At 47.3% G+C, this 19,381-nt stretch overlaps 1 protein-coding gene across 4 annotated transcripts in view; it reads left to right on the top strand.

Moving 5' to 3' along the window:
* The window catches only part of rgl1 (ral guanine nucleotide dissociation stimulator-like 1), a 229,571-nt gene that overhangs the window by 57,425 nt on the left and 152,765 nt on the right, over window positions 1-19,381 (top strand). Inside the window, exon 1 of one of the 4 annotated variants that reach the window (XM_055642424.1) lies at window positions 15,767-16,494. The exons of 1 other annotated variant lie outside the window; for it this stretch is intronic. In XM_055642424.1, coding sequence (XP_055498399.1) covers window positions 16,279-16,494 — 216 coding nt within the window. In that variant the 5' untranslated portion in view covers window positions 15,767-16,278. Of the gene's footprint in view, window positions 1-15,766; window positions 16,495-19,381 lie in introns of those variants that run through there. 2 more of the 4 variants (XM_055642422.1, XM_055642418.1) reach the window with 2 other exon arrangements.

Here is a 19,381-nt window from a genome sequence, read left to right as displayed (position 1 = left end):
TTGTGATCTGGTGGGAACTATATTCTGCTTGGGTAGTTTACGACCCAACAGTATGAACATTAAATTCTCCAATTATATCTAACCTCCATCTTCCCTCCCTTGTGCTCTACCTGGACTCCCACCTATTTCTCTCCCCACTAGGGTCGCCAACTTTCTCACTCCCAAATAATGGACAAAAGGTAATAAGGGACTAATTCCCGACGACAATTCGTGGACCGATCGGCCGTGGCTGGGCGAATGGTGAGTTGGCCCGGGTGCTGGACTGTACACAAAGCCCAGCCAGCGGGCCAGCTGAGGAATTTTGGCCCGGGTGACGTCGCTGGCAAAGTCCGGCACCCCGTCCAACTCATGAACTGATGTTCGTCCATGAGAAGGAGGGGTGGTGGTGTCGGCGGTAAGAGAAGGTATAAAGGTCACACAGCTGGCCGGGCTGCCGACCGACGGGGCCACGGGCGAAGCGCTGCTGCTGCACTGCATGGGCTGCACTGCGTCGGGACGGGTGAGGCGGGGCCGGACGTGGCGCTCCGACCCGACAGTCCCCTCGACCCAAGTAGTAGCAGTCAAATACGGGACAAGGGCGGTCCCATACGGGGCAAACCAATTTAGCCCAGTATACAGGATGGCCTGTCTAATATGGGACAGTTGGCAACTCTACTCACCACCCCACCTTTGATTCTTTCCTCCCTCTAGCTTCACAATCCACATCCCTTCACACCTTGTGCTCTTATCTCTGGCCTATGTACCAACCGTCTGCCTATCTAAAATCCCCCTCGCCTTTGTCCGCCTATAACTCACTTTGTCCTGTCTCGCCCCTTTTCCAGCTTTCTTCCCTCCCTATCCCCCTGCTCCTTAAAATCAGACTGAAGATGGGTCCCAACCCGAAACATCACCTACCTATTTTCTCTAGAGATGCTGCCTGACCTGCTGAGTAACTCCAGCACTTTAGTAAAGTGTTGGAAGCAGATTCACCTGCTTTGATAAGGGAAATGGTTAGATAAAGGGGTGAAAATGTACAGGGCTGTATGGAATAAGGGAACATCTATTTGGGTATCAATTTGAAAAAAAATTGTGTTCATTGATAAAGAAACCTCTGAAGGTTTCGTTTCTGGAAGGCAATCATCGCAAGGGAGGTACTGGAAGTTAAGTTCTGAAGACGCGGCTATTTTCTTTGTGGTTATATTTCGGCAGTAAACATTCTCAAATCGGGAACTGCACAGGCTAAATCTTTCTGTTGCAGCCCAAGAAATTGCAGCTGCAAGCTTCATGAAAGAGAATTAATCAGCAGCACTGACAATTTCCACTTCATGTCAGTGATATGCTGATGAACCTTGGGCTTACTGTGGCCTCTGCATCAGTAATCATAGGTTTTAGGAGCAGGATTAGGCCATTCGGCCCATCAAGTCTACTCCGCCCTTCATTCATGGCTGATCTATCTCTCCCTCCTAATCCCATTCTCCTGCCTTCTCCCCATAACCCCTAACACCCGTACTAATCAAGAACCTGTCAATCTCCACTTTAAAAATATCCATTGACTTGCCCAATGAATTCCACAGATTCACCACCCTCTGACTAAAGAAATTCCTCCTCATCACCTTTCTGGAGGTACCTCCTATGCCCTTTGGTCCCAGACTCTCCCACTAATGGAAACATCCGGTAGGCGGCGCGACTCTCGTCAGCAGCGGCCTCTGCAGCCCGTCCGCGTTTTTATTATTTTTTGTCTATGTTTCTGTGTAGTTTTTGTTATTTTTTGTTGGGGTGTGTGTGTGGGGGGAGGGAGGGGGTAACTTTTAAATCTCTCCCTGCACGGGAGACCCGACCTTTTCTTGTCGGGTCTCCGTTATCGTTGGGGCTGCAACGAGGAGCGGCCTCCAACAGGAGAAGACCGGGGACTCTGGTGCCGACGACTCACCGTCACCGTCACGGAGCTGGCCGAGTCCAGAGCGGGTGGAGCGGTGGTGGAGCGCTGCTGCTGCTGTGGCCCGATCTCCGGAGATTCGGAGGCTGCAACTGCGGGTTGCGGCGGCACGGGAGAGCGGGTCCCTGGGGGAGACCGCTTTTCAGGGCCCGCGCAACGGCGACTTCTCCCGCCCGGGTTGCGGGGCCGAGGAGCTCCTGGAGTGGGGCCTGACATCACCGCCCCGCACGGCTTGGAATGGCCGCGGGACTCTGCGAGCGCACGCCGGGGGCTCTTACACCAAGACCCGGTGTGCGACCTCGCACCACCTGGCGTGGCTTTAATGGCCACGGGACAATCGCCATCGCCAGCCGGGGGCTTTGACTTTGACTCTGACATCGGGGGGGGGGGAGAGTGCAGTGGAGAGATAAGTTTTTTTGGCCTTCCATCACAGCGATGTGATGGATGTTTATGTAAATTATGTTGTGTCTTGGGTCTATTTGTTTGTAATGTATGGCTGCAGAAACGGCATTTCGTTTGGACCTCAAGGGGTCCAAATGACAATTAAATTGAATCTTGAACTCTTGATCTTGATCCTCCTTACATCCACTCTGTCCAGTCAATGGATATTTTTAAGTATACTTTAAAATTGCGTATTTTTATATACTATTAAATATACTTAGTATATTACTCAGTAAGAGAGTCAGGGGTTATGAGGAGAATTGCGGGGTATACCTGTTGGGTCAAATGGCCTAATTCTGCTCCTTTACCTTATGCACTTATGAATAAAGTTACTACTGCCAGAATAACATTAATACTTGCAGTTTGTGAAACATTGATGGATACAGATTACAAATAGGCCCTTTGACCCACTGAGTTGTAGCCAACCATTGATTACCCATTCACGCTAGTTATGTTATCCCATTTCCACATCTACCTCAACCACACTGGGGGCAGTTCCCACTAGAATCCATTTAACCTACAAACCCGAGCATCATTGGGATATGGGAGGAAACCGGAACACTAGGAGGAAGCCCACGCAATCACTGGGAGAATGTGCAAACTCCACACAGATGGCAGCCAAGATCAGGATTGAACCCATTTCTCTGGTGCTGTGAGGCAGCAGCTCTACCAGCTGTGCCAGACGATCAACAAAAGTGACTCTACTAAATAGCATTTCCTGCTTAATGGAGCAAGACCACCCAGTATGAAGAGCAAAGCCAGGCACTGAATGGATCTGGAAATGGCCACAGTGAAATGTTTTTCATGTGAATATTTGGTCCTTTAATATGGAACGAAATCTAAGCCAGCTTGCTGTTTAAATAAAAAATAACTGCCTAAAAAATTCAGCATGTCTCTGATTCTAAAAATATAGACCATCTTGTATTAAGTACTCAAAACCTGTGGGATTGATTAAAAAAAAACAAGGAACGGCAGATGCTGGTTTGGTGTAAAAACACCCAAAGTGCTGGAGTAACACACCGGGTCAGGCAGAATCTCTGGAGTCAGGACCCTCCTTCAGGTTGATGCTCAGTTCTTGCATGATGCTAAATTTGTGTACTAAATGGTAGAACATGGAGCAATGCAAATTCATATTTATTGTCGTTTTGGAGATGTAACACGGAAACGGGCTCTTCGGCCCAACACGTCTACACCAACCATCAACCACCCATGAATGAATGAATACGTGACTTTATTGTCTCAAGTGATGTCACTGTGAAATTCTTTGCTTGCGTAAACATAGAAACATAGAAAACAGGTGCAGGAGTAGGCTATTCGGCCATTCGAGTCAGCACCGCCATTCAATACGATCATGGCTGATCATCCAAAATCAGTACCCCGTTCCTGCTTTCTCCCCATATCCCTTGATACCGTTAGCCCTTGGAGCTCAGTTCTAATCTATAAATCTATCTTTATACTTATAAAACTTGGGTGTGTATTTATTTGTGTGATGTTCGTGTGCGTTTCACATCTCCTCAAAAACACGACGAGCTAACGGTGACATTTTTACATAAGCCGATAGAGATTTACACCGTGATTTCAAAAATTGCCTTATCTGAAAATTTCATGCATTATTTCTCGAGTTATTTATGAAAATATTCACAAATGTGCAAAAACTTGGAAAAAAATAATTGCTTTTCCCCTGCGCTTACAGCTGTGACGTCACAATGGGATTGTAGCCATGCTTGCAACATTGTTGCTATCCAAGTACACTGAGTCCTGCTCGCCCTAGCAAGTGCAATGCATTTTATTTTAAGTCAAGGTACACTGAGTTCTGCTAGCTAGCAAGTGCAAATGCATTCTTTTTTAAGTTTAAAATGAGGGAGGGTGCATAAGACGAAATGAGCAGCCCCTGCGCAGTTGTCGGCTATGAGTGAATGTCAAGTCAAGTCGAGTCACATTTATTTATATAGCACATTTAAAAAACAACTCTCGTTGGTCAAAGTGCTTTACATATGTTATAAGAATAGTTCAACAAATAGTACAACAAAAACAGACTACATACATATATACATCATGTAGCCATTACTCAGTGGACATCAGGAAAAGCTTGGGAGTATAGATAAGTCTTTAGTCTCGACTTAAAAGAGTCGATGGAGGGGGCAGTTCTGCAGTTCGTAAACTGAAACAGACTGGTCGCCGACTTGAATGACTCACAAATAAATCATCTCTCACAGTCCATCTTGAAGCTTACAAACTCCACCTCACTGACCACAAAGATGCCCTCATTGCTGCAAAATCTGCCTACCTCTCCTCCATATTCACCGATCGCTGCCTAAACCACAGAACCCTCTTCTCCACAGTGGGCAACCTCCTCAAGCCTCGAGCCAACACTCTCCCTACGTCTACTCCGGATCTCTGCAACTCATTCCTCCACTTTTTCGCTGATAAAATCAGCACCATCTATCAATCTTTATCCTCCACACTGCTTCCTCTCCCAGTTTGACCTGGTCACCCCTACTGAAATCTCCAAACTCATCAGCTCTTCCAAACCCACTACCTGCTCCCTCGACCCTCTCCCCACTCCCCTGCTGAAGTCCTGCCTCCCCGTTCTCTGCCCCTACCTCACTAATCTCTTCAACTCCTCATTGTCCCAAGGAGTTGTCCCCTCCGCTTTCAAAACTGCTGCTGTCACACCAATCTTAAAGAAACCTGGTCTTGATCCCTCCTCTCTCATTAACTACCGCCCAATCTCAAACCTCCCCTTTCTTTCAAAAACCCTGGAGCGTATCGTTGCGTCGCAACTTCATTCCCACCTCCTTGCGTATAACCTACTTGAACCCCTCCAATCTGGCTTTCGCCCCCTCCATAGCACAGAAACTGCTCTCCTCAAAGTCCTCAACGACCTCCTCACCTCTGCTGACACTGGTTCCCTCAACATCCTCATCCTCCTCGACCTGAGCGCAGCCTTCGATACAGTGAACCATAACATCCTGCTCACCAGACTCAAAGACCTCGGCATTGAAGGCTCTGCACTCAGCTGGCTCCGTTCCTACCTTTCCAACAGATCCCACCATCTTTCTCCACAACCACACCTCTGCTACAGCCACAGTCACTCAAGGCATTCCCCAAGGCTCCCTCCTCTTCATCATCTACATCCTCCCCCTTGGTCAGATATTCCGCCACTTCAACCTGGACTTCCACTATTACGCCGATGACACCCAGATCTACCTCGGCACCAAATCCCCCCCCAACCCCCCCCCCCCCCCCCTCAACCATATCTTTGTCAGCTATAAAAAACTGGATGCAACATAACTTCCTCAAACTCAACAGCGATAAGACAGAATTCCTCCTCATAGGCTCCAAAGCCACACTCAGCAAAATCAATAACCCCACTCTCACCATCGACGGCACCACTGTCTCCCCATCTCCCCAGGCCCGCAACCTTGGCGTGATCTTTGATTCCACCCTCTCCCTTGAGCCTCACATCCACCATGTCATTAAAACCTCCTTCTTTCATCTCCGCAACATCGCCAATCTCAGACCCTCTCTCACACCTCCCGCTGCTGAAAGACTCATCCATGCCTTCATCTCCTCCCGACTGGACTATTGCAACTCACTTCTCCTTGGCATCAGCTCCACCTACATCAACCGACTCCAACTGGTCCAGAACGCAGCCGCCCGACTCATCGCCCACACCAAATCCTGGCATCACATCACTCCAGTCCTCAAACAACTTCACTGGCTTCCCATCTCCCACCGGATCACCTACAAAATCCTGATCCTCACCTACAAAGCCCTCCACCATCTGCCCCCCCCCCATATCTCACTGACCTCCTCTCCCCCTACCAACCCTCACGGTTCCTCAGATCCACATCAGCCGGTCTCCTCTCCATCCACAAGTCCAACCTCCGCAGTTTAGGGGACAGAGCCTTCTCCAGGGCAGCTCCCAGGCTCTGGAACTCCCTCCCCCAACTGATCCGCAATTCCGTGTCCCTCACCATCTTCCAGTCCCGCCTCAAGACCCATCTCTTCACCTCTGCCTATCCTTAGCCCCACGTCCCCCTCCTTTTTCATCTGTGCATTAATTGCCTCATCTTGTGTTTTGAATTGTATTCTGTCTTTACTTTGTGTACTAGTCATGTCTCTACTATTTATTTCATTCCCCTTACATGTTTTTCCTCTACCTGCTAAATTTTTGTAAGGTGTCCTTGAGACTCTTGAAAGGCGCCCATAAATAAAATGTATTATTATATTATTATTATAGTTCTGATGGGAAGGGGGATGCTGTTCCACAGTCTAGGGGCTGCAACCGCAAAGGCGCGGTCGCCCCTGAGCTTATGCCTAGACCGTGGGATATTCAGCAACCCCAAGTTGGCCGATCTGAGGGGCCTGGAGGTAGAGTGGTGGGTGAGAAGACTTTTTATGTATGTGGGGTCAAGCCCATTGAGAGCTTTGTAGACATGGAGGAGTATTTTGAAGTTTATACAGAACCGCACAGGGAGCCAGTGGAGAGAGGCCAGGATCGGGGTGATGTGGTCCCTTTTTCGGGTGCCCGTCAGGAGTCTTGCTGGGGCGTTTTGGACCAGTTGCAGGCGGGACAGGGAAGATTGGGTGAGGCCAGTGTAAAGGGAGTTGCAGTAATCTAGGCGGGAGGAGATGAATGTGTGGATGATCTTTTCCAGGTCATCAAACTGGAGGAATTTTTTTATTTTAGCTATCGTCCGAAGCTGAAAGAAGCTAGCTTTTACCACGGCATTGATTTGTTTGTCAAATTTCAGTGCTGAGTGAAATATTATGCCAAGGTCTTTTACATGAGGTTTGAGTAGTGGGGTAAGGCTTCCAAGGCTGCCTGCTATCATTTTGATTAAGTCCGAGGGGCTGAGAAGGATGACCTCAGACTTACTCTTGTTTAGTTGGAGGAAGTTCTGGGCCATCCAACACTTTATATCTTCGAGGCAGTGGGTAAGGTTAAACAGATTAGATTGGTTTTTGGGCTTCAGGGGGAGATAGAGTTGGGTATTGTCTGTGTAGCAATGGAAGGAAATGCTGTGCCTTTCAATGACTTGGCCTAAGGGGAGCATATACAGGGAGAAGAGAATGGGGCCAAGGATGGAACCTTGTGGAACCCCACAGCAGGGATTAGCTGGGGAGGAGAATGAGTTGCCTATGTTAGTCGAGAAACTCCTACCTTTGAGGTAGGAGATGAACCAGCTCAGGGCAGTGCCATCAATACCAACCCCATACCGGAGACGGTCAATTAGGATGGTGTGGTTGACAGTATCAAATGCTGCACTGAGGTCAAGAAGAAGCAGGAGTAAGTCATTGTGTACCTTCAGCAAGGCAGATTCTGTGCTATGGTGAGCCCTGAAACCTGATTGGAAAGTTTCCAAGATAGAGTTTTGGTGGAATATTGCGTTGAGGAACGGGTTGCGTTGGGGGACCAGGCCTCCCATGGGGGCTATGGGTGAGTGGTGGAATATTGCGTCGGGGAACGTGTTGCATTGGGGGAGCAGGCCTCCCGTGTGACAGAGACCCAATGGGTCCCACTTGGTCTAGTAATCTATAAATGTGAAGCGAAACCCATGCGGTCACAGGGTGTACGTGCAAACACCTCACCGGTAGCCAGGATTGAACCAGAGTCTGGCGCTGTGAGGCAGCAGCCACATTTCACAAATCAAAATACAAAGAGAAAAAAGATGCTAAATTGTGCTGCCCCACATATTGCAAATTAAAATGGCAAATCTCTAAATTATCTTCTGTTTCTAATTAGCAGCTGGGGCAATTTTCTTTTTTGATTTCCTCTGATCTTCCAGTGAGTTGTACTTTCACTTGCATCAGACATTTTTTGAATTGTTCATACTGGCAGTGGTTATTTTTGTTGGGTCACAAGGAGATGAATGAAGTGCTGTCTAAGGGGGTTTTCACATGCTGAGTCAATCCAATTAGTCATATTTTGACATCTGTTTCCTGTGGTAAAATAAGCCTTGTGATTTAGCCACTAGTGGAAGTCCAGAGTTGTTTGGTTGGTTGGCATGGAGTTGGGTGAATAATAGCTTTATATTTGCGTGTCAGCCATTCTGACTGGAAATGCAACACAGCAGATTGGTGGCTCTTTTGACTTTGTGCTTCAGAAGCTGTGATCCAGTCCTTGACCACAGAATATGCAAAATGCTGGAGTAACTCAGTGGCAGAGGCAGCATCTCTGGAATGAAGGAATGGGTAACTGAATCAGGCAACTGAATCATCCTACCCCAACCAGAGAGCAGTGCTGAACTACTATCTACCTTATTGGTGACCCTCGGACTATCCTTGATCGGACTTGTGGGGGGGGGGGCGCTGCAAGCCGCGCCCTGTCAGCAGCGTGTCCGTTTTTTTCAACTTTTTTTGTTTTTTTAGTATGTTTTAAAGTATGTTTTTTGTGTTTCTTTGTGTGTTTTGTGTGGGGGGTGGTGTGGGGGGGATGAGGGGGAAACCGCTTCGGTCGCCTCCTCCATGGAGAGGCGACTTTTTCCAGGTCGCCTCCCCCGTGGCCTAACAACGAGGATCGGGCGGCCTTTCCCGGAGACGCGCCCGGGGCCTCAGCGGTGGGCGCAGCGTAGATTCTCGGTGCGTAGCGGGCCTCGCTGGGGCTCGCTGGAGGGGAGCGCTCCGTTTCGCTGGCCCGTGGCAGCCGGCAGCCTGGAGCCGCGGTCTGCAGAGTTTCAGCCGGCGCGGCGTCTGCAGCCCGAGATCCCTCGTGGGGAACCGGGAGAAGAAGGAGCTTCCACCACCGGCCCGCGGCCAACTTCTACCGCGGACCTGACGTGGACTTACCATCACCCCTGGAGGGGAGCTTCCACCGCCGGCCCTGCAGTCTGCGGTGCTTCTGGCTGCGGCGGGGACTTTAAATCTTCGACCTCCGGCCTGTGGCCTACACCAGCCTAAAGCCGCGGTCTCCGGTGGGAAAGAGCCGATCCTTGACTGTCTCTGGACTCTGGTCCCGACCACGGGGGGAAATGGAGGAGGACTGGCCAAATTTTGTGCCTTCCACCACAGTGATGAATGCTGTGGTGGATGTTTGTGTTACATTTTTATTGTGTATTGTGTGTTCTTTATTATTGTATCGCTGCTGACAAATTCGTTTCACTTGCACTTTATGTGCAATGTGACGAATAAAACTGATTGTATTGTATTGATCGGACTATGCTGGCTTTATCTTGCACTAAACGTTATTCCCTTACCATGTATCTATACACTGTAAATGGCTCAATTGGAATCATGTATTGTCTTTCTGCCGACTATTTTTAGCACGTGATGAAAAGCTTTTCTCTGTACACGTGACAATAAACTCAACTGAACTGAGTTCCTTGTATCTGAGACCCTTCTTCAGACTGAGAGACAAGGGAATGTGAAAGCAGAGATATAGATGGTGATACAGAGAGAAATAGAACAAATGAACCTGTTAATGTTGGGCACCTATCACAAGTTCACAAATTATAGCAGTAGAATTAGGCACTTCGGCCCATGGAATCCACTTCACCATTCAATCATGGTTGATCCATGCCCCCTAATCCCATTTTCCTGCCTTCTCCACATAACCTTTGACACCTGTTCTAATTAAGAACCTGTTCCATCGACTTTCTGAGGAAGGGTCTCGACCTAAGGCGTCACCTATTAACATAGAAACATAGAAAATAGGTGCAGGAGTAGGCCATTCGGCCCTTCGAGCCTGCACCGCCATTCAATATGATCATGGCTGATCATCCAACTCAGTATCCTGTACCTGCCTTATCTCCATACTCCCTGATCCCTTTAGCCACAAGGGCCACATCTAACTCCCTCTTAAATATAGCCAATAAACTGGCCTCAACTACCTTCTGTGGCAGAGAATTCCAGAGATTCACCACTCTCTGTGTGAAAAATGTTTTCCTCATCTTGGTCTTAAAAGATTTCCCCCTTATCCTTAAACTGTGACCCCTTGTTCTGGACTTCCCCAACATCGGGAACAATCTTCCTGCATCTAGCCTGTCCAACCCCTTAAGAATTTTGTAAGTTTCTATAAGATCCTTCTAAATTCTAGCGAGTACAAGCTGAGTCTATCCAGTCTTTCTTCATATGTAAGTCCTGACATCCCAGGAATCAGTCTGGTGAACCTTCTCTGCACTCCCTCTATGGCAAGAATGTCTTTCCTCAGTTTAGGAGACCAAAACTGTACGCAATACTCGAGGTGTGGTCTCACCAAGTACAACTGCAGTAGAACCTCCCTGCTCTTATACTCAAATCCTTTTGCTATGAATGCTAACATACCATTTGCTTTCTTCACTGACTGCTGCACCTGCATGCCTACATTTAATGACTGGTGTACCATGACACCCAGGTCTCGTTGCATCTCCCCTTTTCCTAATTGGCCACCAATCAGATAATAGTCTACTTTCCTGTTTTTGCCACGAAAGTGGATAACCTCACATTTATCCACATTATACTGCATCTGCCATTCATTTGCCCACTCACCCAGCCTATCCAAGTCACCTTGCAGCCTCCTAGCATCCTCCTCACAGCTAACACTGCCCCCCAGCTTCGTGTCATCCGCAAACTTGGAGATGTTGCATTCAATTCCCTCGTCCAAATCATTAATATATATCATAAATAGCTGGGGTCCCAGCACTGAGCCTTGCGGTACCCCACTAGTCACTGCCTGCCATTGTGAAAAGGACCCGTTTACTCCTACTCTTTGCTTCCTGTCTGCCAGCCAGTTCTCTATCCACATCACTACTGAACTGAATCTTGTGCTTTTAGTTTGTATACTAATCTCTTGTGTGGGACCTTGTCGAAAGCCTTCTGAAAGTCCAGATACACCACATCCACTGGTTCTCCCTTATCCACTCTACTAGTTACATCCACGAAAAATTCTATAAGATTCGTCAGACATGATTTACCTTTCATAAATCCATGCTGACTTTGTCCAATGATTTCACCACTTTCCAAATGTGCTCCTATCCCATCTTTAATAACTGATTCTAGCAGTTTCCCCATTTTCTCTCTCCCTCCCTTTTTAAAAAGTGGGGTTACATTAGCTAGAATCTATTCCAGAATCTAAAAAGTTTTGAAAAATTATCACTAATGCATCCACCATTTCTGGGGCTACTTCCTTAAGTACTCTGGGATGCAGCCTATCTGGCCCTGGGGATTTATCGGTCTGCAACTCCCTTTACACTGGCATCAGCCAATCTTCCCTGTCCCGCCTGCAACTGGTCCAAAACGCCGCAGCGAGACTTCTGACGGGCACCCGAAAAGGGACCACATCACCCCGATCCTGGCCTCTCTCCACTGGCTCCCTGTGCGGTTCCGTATAAACTTCAAGATTCTCCTTCATGTCTACAAAGCCCTCAATGGGCACCTCAATGGGCTTGCCCCCACCTACATAAAAAGTCTTCTCACCCACCACTCCACCTCCAGGCCTCTCAGATCAGCCGACTTGGGGTTGCTGAATATCCCACGGTCTAGGCATAAGCTCAGGGACAACCGCGCATTTTCAGTTGCAGCTCCTAGACTGTGGAACAGCACCCCCTTTCCCATCAGAACTGCCCCCTCCATCGATTCTTTTAAGTCAAGACTAAAGACTTATCTATACTCCCAAGCCTTTCCTGACGTCCTTTGAGTGAGGGCTACATGTATATACGCATGTAGTTTGTTTGTTTATACTATTCTTATAACAAATGTAAAGCACTTTAGCCAACGAGAGTTGTTTTTTAAATGTGCTATATAAATAAATGTGACTTGACTTGACGACTTAATCCATTCAATTTACCTAACACCACTGCCCTGCTAAACTGGATTTCACTCAGTTCCTCCATCTCATTTGACCCCCGGTCCCCTGCTATTCCTTCTCTCCAGAGAATTCAGTGTCCCATTGAATTATCCAGCAATTTGTGTCTTATCTTCAGTGTGAACCAGCATCTGCAGTTCCTTACTACATGGAAAATATGCCAATTAGGTTGTATTACTACAGGAGATTGCTTGCACAAAGTTGCGCATACTGAGGTACAGTGAAAAGCTTTGTATTGCATGCCACCTGATTGAATACTGCTCCACATAAATGTGAAGGCAATTTCACAGTTCCTTCAGTGTTTAGTTTGGAGATACAGCGTGGAAACAGGCCCTTCGGCCCACCGACTCTGTGCCGAGTTCAGTTATCCTTTTTGTTTTATACAGTCCTCCTATCTAATATGAGGTTTAGATTAATGTTTAGCAAGGTACAGTAAAAAGCTTCATGTTGTGTGTTAACCGGGTCAGCGGAAAGACTATACATGATTATAATCGAGCCGTTCACAGTGTACAGATACATGATAAAGAGACTAACGTATAAGTCCGATGAAAGATATATCCGAGGGTCTTCAATGAGGTAGATAATAGCTCAGAGAGTAGCGTGGAAACAGGCCCTTCGGCCCACAGAGTCCGTGCGGTCTGACGATTACCATGTACACTAGTTCTAATCCCAGATTTGTTGTACACAGCCCTCACATCCATTATAAGAATTTTAAATAGTAATGTATTTTAACGGGACTAATTAGGTTAAGATCAATTATTGTCACGTGCACCGAGGCAGAGTGGAAAGCTTTGTTTTGCACGCCATCAATTAAATCAGATATTTCTGCAGTTAAATAGAATGAAGCCATACTCAAGTACAGTAGGTAGAGCAAAGGGAAAGATAAAGATTGTAGGCTGAAGAAGGGTCTCGACCCAAAACGTCACCCATTCCTTCTCTCCAGAGATGCTGCCTGCCCCGTGAGTAACTCCGGCATTTTGTGTCTATCTTTAAACCAGCATCTGCAGTTCCTTCCCACGCAAGATTGTTGAATCTTTACTCTTGTGTGGAGATGAGGATGTGACCCAAATTGAGCAGGTTGTTCTTGCTGTGTACGCAGTGATGGGTGAATTAATGCGACCTTTAGGGTACAATTGCCACCGTTTACTTCAAAATGCCCCCAGGCTCCATCAGCATGCCACTTGAAACTAATCAGTCAGATTATTAATGTGTGACTTGACCATCAGTGATTTAAAAAAAAAATATATGCATTAAATAGGGGCATTACAAACAATTTTCATTTAGCAAAGTACTAGAAATGCATTCAAAAATAGACTATTCTGACTATAGATTCTATTTTCTATATATTTTTTTATATGTATATTCTATCTAAAATCTATATTCATATTCTAGATACATGTGAGTGTGTGTGTGAATATATATATATATATATGTGTAAGAAAGAACTGCAGATGCTGGTTTAAATCGAAGGTGGACACAAAATGCTGGAGTAACTCAGCGGGACAGGCAGCATCTCTGGAGAGAAGGAATGGGTGATGTTTCGGGTCGAGACCCTTCTTCAGGCACACATATACACACATTATATATACACAATGTTGGTTCCACCTTTCCTGATCATCATTGCTGGCTTTTTTTGTTCTTTTCTAACTTTTCATTCATTTGTCCTTTGTACCTTTTCATACTTCTAGTTTCCCCCTCCCCTGACTCTGAGCCGAAGGGTCTCGAACCAAAACATCACCCATTCCTTTTCTCCAGAGATGCTGTCTGACCCGCTGAGTTACTCCAGCTTTTAGTGTCTATCTTGGGAATTCCATTGAGCTCTGGTGTGTGAAGCATGAAATCTCTTCTCTTGCTGGTCCACTGCTGAAGACTGTAATAGGATTTTACAGTGTTTAAATGAGTCATTCGGCTAATCGTGCCTTGTGGGTGCCACAATACCAACGTTTCCACTTCACAAACTTGGTTCTTTGGATGCCGGGACTCCCTCCCCCTCTCCCTCTCTCCAGCCCTGACAAATGTTTCAAACCCTTCCTGTTTTCTGTCCAAAAAATCTTGATTGTTTTTCTGAACAGAACTCTCTCCATTTCCTGCACTTATAGGCTGTGGGCCGAGGAGCTTTTTCGTTCAGGTTCGTGACCCAACTCACGGAACAACCTGAATTTTTTAACATATTGTGTAAAAATATTATATAAATCATACCTGAAACTGGTCAAGAACAAAACCTGCACATTTTGTTTAAATATGACCAAAAACGAGTAGTAATTGTCCAATCAATGCACGTTTGACATTGAGGTCGGACACAAATTGACCAATCCCGCTCCTTGTTTCATGCTAGCGAGGGATCATGGCTGCCTCCTCAATACATCAATAGCATTAACAAGGTTTCCAAGGATAAAGTAATGCTAACCTTGCTGATCAGTTTGTTTTTCAATTGATTTATCTTTATAAAGTTATGATGTGAACTGGTAAATAAAAATGATAAATAACAAATGTACAGCTAGGGTCAGGGTCAGGGTCAATGTCGGTAGGCCAATGGGTGCTGTGGAGGATCGGTCGGGCTGTCGGTCCGCCGGTGGATGGTGAGAGTGGTCGGACAGCCGGTGAGTGCTGCGAAGGGTCAGTCTGGCAGTTGGCGGAGGGAGAGAGGGACGAGAGAGGGATGGAGACAGTGAGAGTGAGAGAGAGAGAAAGGGAGAGAGAGGGAGAGGGTGGGGGCAAGAGAGGGAGGGAGGGGGAGAGGGAAGGAGGAGGAGAGAGAGAGATAGGAGCGGGAGAGAGATGGAGGGGTGAGAGGGGAAAGGTGGTAGAAAGGGAGGGAGAGAGTGGGAGAGGTAGAGGGACGGAGGGGAGAGAGTAGGAGGGGGAGACAGAAGCAGGGAGAGTGGGGGGGGGTGACAGAGAGAGACGGATGAAGGGAGATGGAGAGAGGGGTGGGGAGAGGAGAGACTCATCTGATTCATATTTTAGGAAAGGATATTCTTGGTTTTAAATCCTTATCCTGATGCAAATTTGAGCCCAGTGTGATATACATGCACTTGCATCAAAGCGGTGTATGGTTCAGTGAAATGTAGACACACAAGGAACTGCAGACAACTTCACAAAAAAAAGACACAAAGTGCTGGATTACATTCACTTTGGCATGTAATTGTACATGCATGTTACCGTTACATGCCAAACTGTACTGTACATTTGATATGAGAGGGAGGAAATATCTGAAGGGTCCTGACCCCAAAGGGTCCTGACTTCACGGATGTTGCCTGAGCAGGATTTCCTCCAGCACCTTGTGTCAAAACTTTCCTTTTTTTGAAATTTTGTTTAGGGAAGAACTTGCAAGCTTTCCAATCTTGCAAATGTGTTTTTCTTTAAATACGTCTTTTTTTGTCATGCATGTTGAGTTGTAGAGATGGAGCTCCTTGCATAACCAAGGGACTTGGGATCCCTCTTCAACTTTCTTGCAGAATCCATCCCATGTTTTGCGCCTTGGAGGAGATTCTTTTTTTTAAAACATGTGCCTGCAAGGAGCTCATTTGAATGGAGCAATGACATCACTGCTGGTGGGTGGAAGGAAAAAGTTGATTTTTGCATTTTCCCCACCCCCTTTTTGTAAGCAGGGGGCGAAGCAATCCCTTGCAGCGGCGACTGAGCAAAGCGGTGCCTCGGTGCAAGAGGCCGCGGCTGTCACTAGCCCGGATTCCCGGGGGCCAGCTGTCACTCACTCGGATCCCCGGGGGCCAGCTGTCAATCACTCGGCTCCGGGCTGCACTGCTAGAGAACTGCAACCCCTTTGCAACCCGCTTGCATCCCCCTTAGAACCCCATTTCACCCCCTTGCAACCCCATTTCACCCCTTGCAAGCCCTCTTCATCCCCTTTGCAACCCGCGTGCATCTCTCTTGCACCCCCCTTGCAACCCCATTTCATCCCTCTTGCATTATCCACCTTGCATTGATAGGGGGAAACCCTCGTTCTCCCCTCCCTCCCTCCCCATCCAACGCACAGTCGCACCATGTTATTGTAGCTGTTGCATTTCTCTTATTCCTCTGCTCCCTTGCATCACGCATCATCCATTCCTTCCCCAAGCAAAAACCTTTTTTTGTTGTTTTGCATTTTATTTTGTGTCTGGTTCAACCGTGTCCAATGATATCCCCGTTGCCTGCGAAATTGCTGGCAGCCCCAGCCGCCGCAGCCACCACCTCCTCCTGGAGCCCTGATGCGGGCACCCACAGCATGTTTGACCGAAAGCGTTCTGCCGTTCGCAACATTCAACAGAGCTTGGTGCTGGAACTCCTCGGTGAACCCAACGTGGCCCTGCAAAGCTATCAGACCAGGTCCCCAGAGGAGTACAGCTCGCTGGTAGGTGTCTGTCCGTGTGTCCCTCTGTCTATATTTATCTGTCTCTGTCTATATGTGTGTGTCTCTTTCTCTCTCTTTGTATCTGTCTGTCACTCTTTTTGCCTGTTTCTGTCTGTCTGTCTCTCTCTGTCCGATTCTCCCTCTGTCCCTGTCTCTCTCTGTCTGTTCTGTCTGTTCTCTGTCTCTGTCTGTCTTTCTGTCTCCCACCTCCAGTTTACATTCCTTTTGGAGGACCACGAACCAAGAATCTCTCACTGTCTCTGTCTGTCTCTCTCTGTGTCTCTGTGTTTCTGTGTGTGTCTCTCTCTCTCTGTCTCTCTCTCCCTCTGTAGTAAGAGCAACAAATTCACTGTACATTGGTGACGGACATTGAACCAATAGTCACCGGGTGTTTTTGTTTATTTTCGCTCTCCACATTTTCCTTACTCCAAGCAGCAAAAGTTAACATTTCATTATATCACAAGAGTTGCTGGTTCGTCGGGAGACTTTCGCAGCTCCTGCTTCTCGGTAAACTGCTTGGGATCAGCCAGGGTATTGCAGTAACGGTAACGAAACGCGATGGATCTGAGAAAGGGTCTCGATCCAATCCTACTCTCCAGAGATGCTGCTTGTCCCGCTGAGTTATTCCAGCATTTGGTATCTGTTTATGCTATCTCTGCAATCTTGGCTGCTTTTTATCGCTAACCTCCAGAATGTTTTTATTGCATTGCCTCTTAGGGGATTAAAAAACCCCAATGAATGATAAAGAAACTAATGCCTGTTGCATTTAATTACACAATGCCTGTGTGTTTATTAAATGGGGGGGGGGGGGGGGGGGGGGGGACTATATTGGTAAATAACCATTGCTCTTTGGGTGGGGTGGGGTACATGGGACATATTCAAGATGATTGCATTTCAATATTAATTGTTGCATTTTAATATTGATTATTGCATTTTAGTATTCCGAGTGGGTTATAGGATTGATAAAAGCAGCGGTCTGTGATCAGTTCAGTGGTGCAGCGACTGTTGTGGTGACTTTAATCTTCACTGTGGTATTCGGACTGTGAACTCCAGTGCTAATTCCAGGCCCGGTTTATCCGCACAGCCGAGGTCCTCCTAAACTTTTTTTAAACTGTTGTCCAGTTCTTGAAACGTCTCCAATTGAGAGTGTTTTTTTTTGCATTTGCGGCAACGTGCGGCGTTGTATGGAAAGCTAACGAGCCACCAGTCTGTTCTGAATGTTAACGTTGTCTGCAGTGCGGACCGAAGAGGAGAAATCACTGCAACTTCACAGCGTTCACCAGCCATGGGCAGGGCAAGAGGCACCAAGCACTAGTGTCCTGTCTGCAATCGCCTTGATTTGCTGGGAACTGTTTTGAAAGGCAGGAGAAATAAACCCACCTGGTTTATTGACACCATCCATATCTCTGTGTCTTCCTCTCTCCTGACTGCAGAAGGGTCTCGACCCGAAAGGTCACCCATTCCTTCCATCCAGGACCGTTGTCCCGCTGCCTGTCCCGCTGAGTTACTCCATCATTTTGTGTCTATCTTCGGTGTAAACCAGCATCTGCATTTCTTTCCCACACACTCCTTGGTTTATTTCAGGTGTCACAGGTAGATAAGGTGGTCAAAATGGCACATTGCCCTTCATCAGTCAGAGTATTGAGTATGAAAGTTGCAGGTACCAGAGGAGGTAGCTGAGGCAGGTACTATGGCAACGTTTAGGAAACATTTAGACGGGTACATGGATAGGACAGGTTTAGAGGGATATGGGCCAAATGCCGGCAGTGGGACCAGTGTCGATGGGAATGTTGGTTGGTGTGGGCAAGTTGGACCGTAGAGCCTGTTTCCAAGTTGTAAGACTCTATACGACTTCCAATCTAAGATTCAAATAAGCTGCAAAGTTTGCGATCTCAGCAATACTGTTCTACTGGTCTGTGATCCTTGCTCTCTGGATACGAATCAGAAAGGTGCGTGCTACTCGGTAGGGTGGTACAAGTTACATACCCGTGTACATTATGCCACAAAATAGCTGAAAACTGCTCAGCAGTTAGAGGAGGCTTTGGGAACGGCTCTGACCAAGACGGCAAGAAATTGCAAAGAGATTTGGGGGTGATGCAGCGGTCGGATAAGGTCGAGTTGCTGCGTCACATGAGTTTGATCCTGACTATGGGTGCTTTCCGTGTGGAGTTTGTACGCTCTCCTGTGACCGTGTGGGTTTTCGCTGGGTGCTCCAGTTTCTCCCATACTTGAAAGACGTACAGGCATAAGAATAAGGGGTTGGCCATTTAGAACGGAGATGAGGAAAAACATTTTACCCAGAGAGTTGTGAATCTGGAATTCTCTGCCTCAGAAGGCAGTGGAGGCCAATTCTCTGGATGCTTTCAAGAGAGAGTTAGATAGAGTTAAAGATAGAGGAGTCAAGGGATATGGGGAGAAGCCATGCAGGAATGGGGTACTGATTGTGGATGATCAGCCATGATCACAGTGAATGGTGGTGCTGGTTCGAAGGGCTGAATGGCCTACTCCTGCACCTATTGTCTATTGCTTGACATTTGCCGTGGTGATTTACAGGTCCAAAATATCGGGAATTATCACGTTTGCTCGCTGGATTTCATCAAAAGTAAGGAATTATTAACTTACTTTTGATGAAATTCAGCGAGCAAACGCGATAATTCCCGATATTTTGGACCTTTAAATCTCCACGGCAAATGTCGGCTGTTCACTTCCGCTGTTTTCGGTCACGTGAGGGGGGATCTATGCTCATTTGACCTTTGGTGAAATCACCCTATAGGTGGATACAGGGGCGTGGTGGGTTGATTGGTAGACTGATGGCTAAGGTGGTCGAGGCGATGATGAGAGGAGGGCGGCATGGGGCGCAGCGGTAGAGTTGCTGCCTTACAGCGCC

This window comes from Leucoraja erinacea, chromosome 10 (assembly GCF_028641065.1).
Source record: "Leucoraja erinacea ecotype New England chromosome 10, Leri_hhj_1, whole genome shotgun sequence".
NCBI classification, from domain to species: Eukaryota; Metazoa; Chordata; class Chondrichthyes; order Rajiformes; family Rajidae; genus Leucoraja; species Leucoraja erinaceus.
Note: the sequence above shows the minus strand (reverse complement) of the source record. Positions and strands in the feature narration are given on the sequence as shown.